The 10,894-nt window shown below is 60.6% G+C and overlaps 1 protein-coding gene across 1 annotated transcript; it reads left to right on the top strand.

The window, feature by feature from the left end:
• Positions 1-823: 823 nt before the first annotated feature.
• Positions 824-6,796, top strand: TSPAN1 (tetraspanin 1). The gene is made up of 8 exons (XM_080406070.1): positions 824-1,748; positions 1,928-1,992; positions 3,180-3,386; positions 3,807-3,881; positions 4,588-4,686; positions 5,064-5,201; positions 5,657-5,740; positions 6,018-6,796. Exons 2-8 carry the CDS (start codon positions 1,936-1,938, stop codon positions 6,069-6,071), a joined length of 714 nt encoding a protein of 237 aa, XP_080262196.1. The 5' UTR covers positions 824-1,748; positions 1,928-1,935; the 3' UTR covers positions 6,072-6,796.
• The last annotated feature ends 4,098 nt before the right edge of the window (positions 6,797-10,894 follow it).

Here is a 10,894-nt window from a genome sequence, read left to right as displayed (position 1 = left end):
CCAGGCTTTCCCAGAGAGCCAGAAAATCCAGCCCTGGCTCCCTAATGAGGCTCAGATGGGCGATGCTGGGGAGTGGCCAAACCCCAGGCAGCAGCGCTGGGCACTGGGGAGGTACGTGGAGCAGCCCATACCTTGTCCTTTGGCTTTCCCTGTGGCTGGGAATGAGTGGGAATGTGACCGAGTATTTACGTATTTACCAAAAATTATTTTCAGAGTGGGGGAATTGTGTGCAGTGAATAGGGTCAGGTTGGGATGGGGCAACTTTTGGGAGAGGGGCAACATGATGAGGGTCTTCATTTGCATTTAGGAGGCAGCAGTCCCCCTTTGGGAGAGGGGTGAAGGTTTAGCCCCTCACCCTGAGCAGCTTTGTGGCAGCAGTGGATGAGCAGCTGCTGCAGGGAAGGGCTGAGGCTGCAAGCAATGGAAGGGAAAGGGTTAAAAGCCTTTAAAAAAGCCCTGCGGCACAGGTTGCATCAATACCCAGGGTGCCTGGGAGGGTTGAAGGCTTCCCCCAAATACCACTGGGCTTTGGCTGGAGCCCAACTGGGCTGACTTCATCCTCCTGAAATGTCTCATTATGGCCAGGCAGGGAATTTGCCGTGGGGTTTCGGGGGAGCTGGGGGGCGGATGGAGTGTGCCGAGCACCCAGAGCCTGCATTTGCAGGACGAGGGCTCCCTGGCCTCCCGCACCACTCCTTGGTTTGATGACAAGCTGAAGGGACACACCGTGGGTGCTGGGCAGGGGACCAACATGAGATCCTGCCACAAAGGGACGCTGGACGGGCAAGGACTGCTCCCCTGGTCAGGCCTGGGGACACTGTCTGGCTCTCTGCGGCAGCCCCCCTCCGTGGGAAACCAGCCCCGTTTCAAAGCATCTTTCCAAAGAAAATGACTTCTGGCAGCCCTTAGGCAACGGCAGGTCTTCGCTGACCTGCTCCAGCACTGGCATCTGTTACGGCTGTCACTGTTCCCTCCTGCCGTCACCCTGCTGCATCCCCACCAGTGAAAAACTGCCTCCCCGCGCAACAGTTAGTGACGGCCCGTACAGCTTTGGTTTTTCCTTTGCAAACCAGCGCGCACAGCCCGTCCTCGGTGCCCTCCTCTGCCCGCTTGTTTTGGCCCAGGAGGCTGGAGATCCCTGCCGAGCCGTGCCGGGCGGCGGGGCACCCCGTGGCGTCACCCCGGGAAGGCGGCGTGGTTCAAGCGTGAGCAGGCCGGGAGCGGGTGGCAGAGGGGGCTGTCAGTGGGCGGGAAATCCCGAGCACGGTGCCCAGCACCTGCAGAGGAGGGCAGCAGGGTGGTACCCCCACCACGGCTGCAGCATCTGCCACAGGGTGAAGCCACCCCGGGACTGGTATCGTTACCCCTCCGAAGTCCCCATCCCAGGGGTCGCAGCCTTCGAAGCTCTCTGGGGTGGGGGACCCCGCGAGGGCTGCCCGCTGACAGCGGCAGTGGGACGGGGACACCCCATCCCCCGCCCCGCGCCAAGAGGCCGCGGCGATGGGCACGGGCAGCAGCCGGCCGGGCTGTCCCGGTCCCACGGAGCAGGCGGCTCCGGCGGCAGAGGGCAGCAAGCCACCAGGCACCCAGGGACAGGGGGTGGCCCCGGCGGGGGCCGGGCCGGCAGGGGCGGGGGGGTCCGGCGGCGGGGGCGGCCCCGGGGCCGCGCCCGGTTAAAGGGCGGTGGCGGCGGGACGGGGGCGGCACTGCGGGCACGGTCGGGGCTCTGCCACCTGCTCCCCGTTCAGGTAGGCTGGGCTCGGCGTTTCGGGGAGCGGGTCTCGTGAGTTGCCCCCCCCCCTCCCCCTCCTTTGCCCGTGGGGAGCCCCCAGACTCCCCTGGAGGAGGGCTAAGCCCCCCACTTGCAGCGGGGCAGCGGCTGTGCCGGGGCGGGGGCTCCCCCTGATGACCTCTGTGCTCTCCCCAGGTGCCAAGATGGGGTGCTTCACCTTTATAAAGGTCATGATGATCCTCTTCAACCTGGCCATATTTGTAAGTGCACCCCGGCTGATGCCTCTGCCTGGGGGCCCGAGCCTGGCAGCTCCCCCCATCTGCCTTGGGATGGGGGGCTGGGGTGTGCGGGAGGGGGTCCTGGGGGGCACAGTCTGCCCCTGTGGGCTCCTCTGCACCCCCACGTCCCTTTCCCTGGGGGATGTGGGCAGTTGGGTGTAGGTGGGACCTTGGTGGGGTGTGGGATCTGGTCTCTGGCTCCAAGTGAGGACTAAAGCCTTGGGCTTGCGGGGGTCTCCTCTTGCCCCAGTGGTGTGCCCAGCTCTGGCCACAGCCCAGGGGACTGTGCTGGGCTCTGGGGACAGTGGCCGTTGCATCAGCTACTGGTGTCCCTCCCTGTGCTGGAGCTCTGGTGTGCCCTAGAGCAGGGGGGTTTGCTGAGCCCTTGCCTGGGGACTCAGTCTCTAGGGGATCGGCCCATGTGTGTGACAGCAGCCTGGGGCGTTGGGGGCTTTCAGAGCGCACACAGCACCCACTCCCAGCTAAGGCAAAGGGTAGCGGAACTCCAGAGACTACCCTGGCTCTGCAAAGGTGATGGAGCCACCTGGAAGGGGGCATGGTGGGATGTAGCCTTGGGAGAGGGAAGTGCAGAGCCTCTAAGCTTGCCTTGGTGAAATACTTTGTCCTTGGAGCTCCTGCCAGGACTTGGGGCAGGTGGAGAAGGTTGAGTGGGTGGAGGGCAGGGCTGGGGCAGGCTGGAGGCAGCCCTGAGCTGGCCTCGGCAGGAGCATGTGAGCACCTGGGGCTGGGGGCTGCTCAGCTGCTCCCTCAGGTGAGTGGCTGGCTTTCCTGGGCAGCATGATCAGTGGTCAGTGTCTGAGCTGGCCACATGGGCCCCTCTGGGGTCAGGGGGTGGCTGGTGGCACTGCTGACTTGGCTGCCCTGTATGAGGGTTTCTGCCCTGCTGCGGGCATCGAAGCCCCTTGGGCTGGGGGACAGCTGTGATCCCACATCTGGGGATATGTTGGTGGTGGGGTGTATTTTGGGGTGGTGGCCCATCCAGCTGCCCTAAGTGTGCAGCAGAAACGCCCTGAGTCACCCTCAGTGGCCACAAAGTCTTGCTTTGGTATGATGAAAACTTGCAGTAGGGAGAAATACCTGTGCCAGGAGCTTCCCCAGACCCCAGCTCTCTGCCTGCCTGGGAGCTGACAGTACCTTTCTCCTCCCAGCTCGGTGGTGGGACCCTCCTGGGCGTTGGCGTCTGGGTCACCGTGGATGGACAGTCCTTCCTGAATATATTTGGGACGCTCTCCTCTAGCGTCCTGCAGGTTGTGAATGTGAGCTACTTCCTCATCGTCATCGGTGCCATTCTGATGGTGATCGGCTTCCTTGGGTGCTGCGGTGCCCAGAAGGAGAGCAAGTGTCTCCTGATGATGGTATGGGCCTGACTTATCCTTATCAAGCCTCATTTGAGCTGGGTCTCTGGTGGGGGAGATCTGAGGGACAGGTTTCTCTGTGGAGATGTGCTCCTTGAATGTTCCCACATGGTGGAAGGCTGGGTGGACCTTGAAAAGGCAGTGCTGTACCCAATGTCTGCTCTGGGAAAGGGTGAAAGGAAGCAGAAGCCTGTGCTGAGCAGAGGTCTGTCTTTGAGCATATCTAGAGAGGTCAGCCCCATGCAGATGGAGGGTTGAAGGACCTAAGGTTGTGCTGCTTCTGCCTCGGAGCAGACCTGAAGGCAATGAGACAGGGCTTGAACACAGGTAGGGTCCTGTGGCTTGGGAAGCAGATGGGTTCCTGGGGACCCCGCGAACTCTGGTTGTTGCTTTGACCTCCCTCCCCTTCCTGTATCCTAGTTCTTCTCGGTGGTGCTGATCATCTTCATTGCTGAAATTGCTGCTGCCGTGGTGGCTCTGGTCTACACAGGTCTTGTGAGTGACATATCTGAGTCTTGGGCTGGGCTAATCTGCGACCTGTCCTGCCCCGTGGGGAAAACGGGAGACACTGGGGCTGGCAGTGCTGCCCATGGATGGGGAAGCTGAGAGGTGGGTGCTGCTGCAGGAAGAAGGGATACTGGTCCCTGCTGGCACCAGCTATGTGGGCAGGCTGGTGTGGCTTGGCTGGGGTGAGGGTGGTGGGAACAGGGATTCCCATTGCCCTGAAGAAATGAGTGTTATGGTACAAGTTTTGCCCACTTCCCTCTTTCAAACGTCTTAGTCCCGTACCAGCCTAGGCTTGACACCTCTCCACCTGCGATGGTAGAAGCCACATGGGAGAGGAAGTTCCTAATGCTTCATGCTGAGCAAACTCAACCCCTTATTAGGCACCTGAGAAACCACCTGGGGAGAAAGATCACTGCCTCATTAGGCACTGGAGAAGTCAACCGCAAGGCAAACATCATTCCTGGCTCCCTCAGTTATGCTGCTTATCAGATAACTTGCTGGTCCTAAGCAGCCTCAGTGCCATAAAGCACTGGTTAGTGGGGAAGGAGCCAAGCTGTCCTCTGGCCAAAGGGACATGGTGTGATGTGCTTCTGGCTGGTCTCGTCCCCATGGGCTAAGACCACTATGGGGGCTCTTGGCTCTGTGGTGTTCCCCAGGACCTTCTCTGATGGTGTTTCTCTGCCCCTTCTTCCAGGCAGAAACGCTGCTGACAGCTGTGGTGACCCCTCTCCTGAAGGAGAAGTATGGGGTGGATAAGAGTCTCACACACATCTGGAACGTCACCATGACAGAGGTGTGCTGAACCCTGGGGCCCCACCTGTGGGTTAGGATGCTCCTGGAAGAGGCTTGGTGGTGCACACCTGGGTGGGCCAGCAGGATGGGAATGGGGACACCATTGCAACCCTGGATGTGCTGAGCTGCCACCACCCCATCAGCTTCCCAGGAGCCTGGGACCTATCCACTTGGGATCTAGTGACCCTGTAGCTGGGGTGAGAGCTGCACATGCTGGAGTGTGGGGTAAAATTCTGGTCCCAAGAAGGCCACTGAGCACTCCCCTCCCCCTAGAGATGGGTGAGCTCTTCTATGGGGCAGTAGGGTCCAGCCCATGTCTGATCCAGGAGGGAAAGCTGAAGGATGCTGTTCCCATCCCTTCCTCTCTCTCCCTCTTAGGTCCATTGCTGTGGCCTGAATAACTACACAGACTTCGATGACTCCTACTGGTATAAGACATGGGGAACCTACCCCGAGCCCTGCTGTAAGGACCTGCAGCCCTGCAACAGCACGCTCGCCGCGCACAGTGAAGTCCCGGTATGGATGCAGCAGCCTGGTTTGGGGTGTGCCCTGGCTCGGGGAGGGAGACCTATCCTGTAGCTCCAGCTCTGGCCATGGTGATCCCATGGGCTTTAATTCCTGTGGGATGCTGGTGTGGCCTTGGTTTGTCCCTGGGGGAGACGAGCAAAGCTGCTGCCATTGCTCTGGCCCTAAAGGGAGCTCTGAGGCAGGGTGGCTGCAGAGCCAAGTCAGAACCCAGGCACCGCTTTGCCTTTTTGGGTGACTTCCCTGACACTCCCCCTCCCCTCCTCTCCCCCAAATACTGTACTTCGGCCTGAGAAGTGGCTGAGATGAGTTGCCCGCAGACCTTCTCCGTGGCTGGGTGGCTCTGGGCTGGAGAACCATACCTCCCTTTCTGGTGAGGCTGTGCCCCAGCTGTCGGGGGACTTCCACCTCTTGCTCATCCTCACCTGCATGGTTGCCTCCTGCAGGGTTGTTTTGATCAGATCTTGGAAGAAATCAAGACTAATGCAGGTGTGGTGGGTGGTGTGGCAGCTGGCATCGCTGCCTTGGAGGTGAGTGCCTGGACATTGCTGTGCTGCTGCCTCCTTGTACCTGGAGGTGAGCGGTGGAGCTGGGGGGGGCCTAGCTGGCCGAGGGGCTGCAGGGGGCTGGTGCAGCCCCATGGACCACCATCTGCCCCAGGGTGGCTACTGAGCCTTCTTCCCTGGGTGCACTCAGCACTGGGCACCCTTTGCACATGCTGGGGATGATGGTATGGGCTGGGACCCAAACCCACGCTGGTCGGGGGGACACACTCAGGGGAGCTGACTTGCCTCTTGCCACCCCCAGATCGCAGCCATGGCTGTTTCCATGTACCTGTACTGCCAGCTGGACCAGAAATGACCCCACGAGGCAGGAGGACGATCTGCCCCGCACTGAGCTGGGGTGTGCCTGTGGCGTGTTGTGCTCTTGGGGGAACCCAGTGCTCCCTGGGCCTGATGCTGTCCTGTACGCTGTGATTTTATAGCTGTGTTTTGATCTACTGAGCTGGGATCTGTAGAGTTTGTGTATATTTTTGTACTACCGTGGCACACTGAGTCTGTACATAGAGATTTGGGGTGTTTTTTGAAGAGGGGGGTGGGAGGGAGAAGATGCTCAGTCTGTTTAGCTGATGCCAGTGGGAGATAAAGTGTCACAGGGGCCAACCAGGGCTGCTGATCTGGCAGTGGCGCAGTGATGCCTTGAGAAACCCTTGCAGGTGGGTGCTGTACCTCTCCCACACTGTCCCCACTGTGTCCCTAAGTGGGGCTGGCAGTGGGGCTGGCTTGTGCTCCCCTGCATTGCCCCATTGTACTGGGGCTGGTGCCCAACCAAGGTGGTGTAGGTGTTAACTACACCCTCACATGGGGATAGATCTACCCCTACACCCACGTTCTGCCAGCCCTGATGCTGTCACTCTGTTGTCCCCTAAAAGAGGTGCTGGCGGGTCTCTGCCCTTGCCCTGGCATGGAGACAGCCCTGTTGATCCCTGGCCCTGTGGCACCCTGTACCCCCTGACATTTCGTGGCTGAGCCCCTTTTCCTGCTGTGAAGAAAAAAAAATAAATTTTTCATCTTGGATACCAATTATTTTCTGGAGTTGATCTTGGTGCTGCCTTCCATCCCCCTTTCCCCCTACGAGCCAGGAGCCCCAGGCAGGCAGTCCTTACCTCTGCTGCAGCTCCTCACCTGCTCCGGTGCTTGGAAACAAGCAGCCCTGTGTTTGCACAACAGCTGGGGAGTGGTGGGGGCTACCATTAGCCTTGCAAACCTGCCCTGCCCTCCCCGGCGGTGCCAGCCGTTTCTCACTTGGCAGCACTAGAAGGCAGGGCTGGCTCTGGGGGGGGTGGTGTGTGTCCCCATCGGTGCCAGGAACCCAAAATAGGGTGGTGAGGGGGAGTGGGTTCTGCCAGCCCCATGTCTGAGCATCTCCCTCCCCCCAGCATTGTCCCACACTGCCCATGTGATGCACCCTCTATGCGTGGGGATGGTGGGGGTCATAGGTAGGCTGAGGGGGTTCCAGCCATCCTCTTCCTCCAGCTTTGCTCCCCTCCCTGCCTTTGTCACCATGCCACCCCGAGTATACGCTTGCTATGCCTCAGTTTCCCCATTTCAAAAGCAAAGCCAGGGTGGGTGTTGTCAAGGGCTGCTTCACCCCATTTTTGACATGAGGCTCCCTGGGTGCGGGGGGGTGGTGAAGGACAGGGTGACTGGCAGCAGGGCAGGAGGCCAGTGTGTAAACAGCCTCCCCATGTACTGCCTTGCTCCGTACCCGCTGTGGCACCCCCTTATCGGCTCCTGCACCGGGTACGGGGCTGCACCAGCATGCCACCATGGCCCCTCGGGGTCCGGCATCTCCCTGGCACCATCCTGCGCGCTGGCAGGAGCAGCTGGGTGGCAGCAGGACGGGCACAGGCACCCACTCCCCACCCTGGGTGACTCAGCCCTGGGGATGTGGGTTCTGGCCCTGCCCCACGGCAAGGCATGGGGGAAGCTGCCCGAAAATGGCCTCGTCTTCCTCCTCCTTACTGAACAGGTGAAGGTCCAGGTTCTACCATAAGCTGGTGACCTCATAGGTGACGTCAGGGCTTTTATTCCTCTTTTTCCTCTCCAAGCAGGCGGGAGCCACGTGGAGCCCAGCGCTGCCAAAAGCCTTCCCTGGAGGTGTCGTGGTGCCCAAGAGCCGGTTGGCACTGAGCCCGACACTGCTGGGCACACCTGGCCTGGCCATGTCCCCCTCTGCTCCCTCTTCCTGGGGGTGCCTTGCAAAGCCAGACCCCCTTGCCATCACCCTCGCGGGGTGGAGCGGGCTCGGGGGCGATGCCCGGCCGGCCGCAGGCTCCCGGCTTCGCACTTCTTCCTGGCCGTGGGGTTTCGGCAGGGCAGGGCAGGCTGCTTCTGTGGTGCTGAGTTTTGGCAATGACCGTGCAACCACCGGCTCGGTTCCTCCTCTCTGCCTGCCGGGAAAACTCGAAGGACCAGTTTCTCCTCCCGGATGTGATTCCTCAACATCACCCTTCTTGCCTCTTGGCTCCCCTGGCAGCCGAAAGGGCAGCAGTGGGGCAGTGGGGGGTGAGCTGGGCTGGTGCAGCCTCCCCCGTGCTCCTGCTGTGTCCCTGCCTTCTGTTTTCCACTGTCCGAGTGCCACCGGAGCTTTTGGGCTCCGCAGAGGAGACCCCATCCCATCTGGTCCCCCACCAACCCCAGGACACACCCCAGCCCACCACCCATCCCCACCAACCCATGTGAGTGCCAGCAAGCATCTCTGCACCTCGTAACCCTTAGACTTGCCTGACTCCCCCAGACTGGCAGCACCCCAAAAGCTGGCAGTCACGCCATCCGCCTGCGAGGCCAAGAAGTCCCTGGGCGCGATGGCAGCAAGCAGAAACTTTCTTGCTGCCCCTGGGAAGGCATCCCCGGGCTGAGGTGCCCGAGCAGCTGACATGACAAGGTGGGCGTGCTGGGGTGAAGGTTCTTCCTCTCCACCTGTGACAAAGGGTGGGGGAGAGCAGGAGGGTAAAGTCTCCCTGACAGGAGCTGTAGGCAAGCGGGCAGTGCTTGCCAGAGCCCAGTCACTGCCACCCCCGGCCACGCACCCTCTGGTGCTCCCCTGCCCACGGGCTGTGCCCCACTCCATCCCCTGGGGGCAACAACTCCCTGCGTGGGTGCGGAACGGCCCCGCCAGCCAGCACGGGCAGAAACTCTGGAATGGACAGAGCCAGCGGGACCAAATGCCACCCACTTGCTGAGCTTGGCCCTGGCAGTGCCCCCGGCTCTGCTGCCCAGCCTCCCCCCACACGGCTAGGTCTCTCTCCACCACCCTCATCACCTCCCCAGCTGGGAGAGGGGCAAACCCAACCCAGGAGAAAAAGCAAAGTCTGGTCCCTGTGCTCAGGGGTTTGCTCTGTACAGGGAAACCGGTGCACGCACAGCCCTGCCTCACGTGCTGGGGACCAGCGCGGTGCCACCATGTTCCCCCCCCTCCACTCCAGCAGCCTTGAATCTTCTCCCTGTGAGAAACAGCCGCTTTCAGAGCCCACACAGGGAATTTCCCCCTGCTTAGGGAGCAGCATGGCTCAAGGCTGAGCTGCTCCCTCGAAGGCAGTAAGGAAGGGCCCGGTGTGTGTGCTGGAGGCTGGGCTGGGTGGGATGGATCCTGCCCCCCCCCCCCCCCCCCAGCAGCTTCCTGCAGGGCAGCATCCTGGTGGAGAAGGTGGGAGGCTGGAGCTCCCAGCCACATGGGAAAGGCGAGTACCTGAAGCTGCCTTTCACCCCCCGCAGCCCCATGGGGTGCCCGTACACCTGTAGCCCTGCCACGATGGGTGCTGCGCGTGGGCTGAAGTCCCAGCAGGTTTGTAGGATGCTTTCGCCACCAGCATCACCTGTCCCAGGGCGCAACAGGCAAAACCCTGCAGGGCAGGCAGGTGTGTGCTGGCTGGGAGTGGGCAGCACTCAGCAACTGAGGAAACGAGCTGCCCTCTCTGTCCTGGGAATTAGCATTGATGGGGGACTTGGTCGTCATGAGGGGGAGGAGGAATGACAGCTGTTCGAGTTTGTGTTGATAAAAGGAGTGAATGGGAAGCAGAAGCAAGCTCATTAGGTGTCAGTTCCATAAAAAGTGTCTGCTGCAGGGGGTTCCCTCTACTTGCTGTAGCAATCTGTTCCCAGGTTGAGGCGGGGAGGACATCCTCGAAGGACACGTGCCAGTCTGGGAGGAGAAGTAAGGTAAGGCACCCTTTTCCCAGCACAGCTTTTCTCCTGGCTCCCCTTCTCCTCCTCCTCCCTCCCCTAGACATAAACCCATCCTGGGTGTGCACCCAGGCTCAAGGGTGCTTTCTGGGCAGCTCGGTGCACTGGTTATTTGTCAGGATATCAGAAGAGGTGATGGAAGGGCTATAGAAAAGGCAATAGGCAGGAGCTGACGTTGAACCTGAGGTGTTAATCATTAACGCCACGTCAGGCAGAACACGGCATAATAACTATCACAGCAACAATTCCGGGTACCCAGTTGAAGATTAATTTGCTGCCTGGCTTTGTTGGGTGTGGGCACAGGAGGTGGCAGCCCCACGCTGGGAGGTGCGGCAGCGGATTGGAACAGGGACAGGCTGAGTGCAGGGGAAAGACCCCCCTGCAGCTGGGAACAAGGGGAGAAGCCAAGCACAGCCCCTCCCTGGGGGCAGTTTGGGCACCTTGGTGTTGCAGGGCTCTTTATAAAGCAGAGGAATTGGGGATCAGCTCCCTGAGCTTGGATGCAGGTGGCTTGGGTGCAGCACCTCTGCTTCTCTCCCACGCATGGATGGGGCCACCATATCCTAGGCAGTAGGGTCCCTCCAGCACTGAGATCCCCCCATCTGAGGGGGCTGTGTCTGTTACCCCGCAAGGCGCCAGCTGGAGGGTGCTTCCCTCTGTCTGTGGGGCACAGAGGGACTGATGTGCCACGGGAAGGGTTCGCCGGGACCTTGTCTCCCACATGCCAGCCCATCATCAGAGTACTGGGACTCCCTGCTTCCCCAGCACAGAGCTCCCTGCCAAAAAAGCATAATGCATAAAAATAACCACCTCCAGATATGATGCAAAATTCCCCTTCCCCCCTCCAAGTTCTGGAAAGGTCAAGTTTCATGCCAAGGCTATTTTGCCTTTGTTTAATTATCAGCCAGCTCCTGGGACACAGAGCAGCCCGGGCAGGTT

The sequence above is a fragment of the Falco punctatus genome (assembly GCF_963210335.1).
Source record: "Falco punctatus genome assembly, chromosome: 11".
In the NCBI taxonomy this organism is placed as follows: domain Eukaryota; kingdom Metazoa; phylum Chordata; class Aves; order Falconiformes; family Falconidae; genus Falco; species Falco punctatus.
The sequence above is the reverse complement of the archived record's forward strand: the minus strand, read 5'-3'. Positions and strand labels throughout refer to the sequence as shown.

Bases quoted from the DNA above. Each gene is read 5' to 3' on its own strand.
- TSPAN1 (XM_080406070.1), top strand. From the start codon at position 1,936: ATGGGGTGCTTCACCTTTATAAAGGTCATGATGATCCTCTTCAACCTG. The intron at 1,993-3,179 runs GTAAGTGCACCC...TTCTCCTCCCAG, and splicing joins TCTTCAACCTGGCCATATTT to CTCGGTGGTGGGACCCTCCT. The intron at 3,882-4,587 runs GTGAGTGACATA...CCCTTCTTCCAG, and splicing joins CTCTGGTCTACACAGGTCTT to GCAGAAACGCTGCTGACAGC.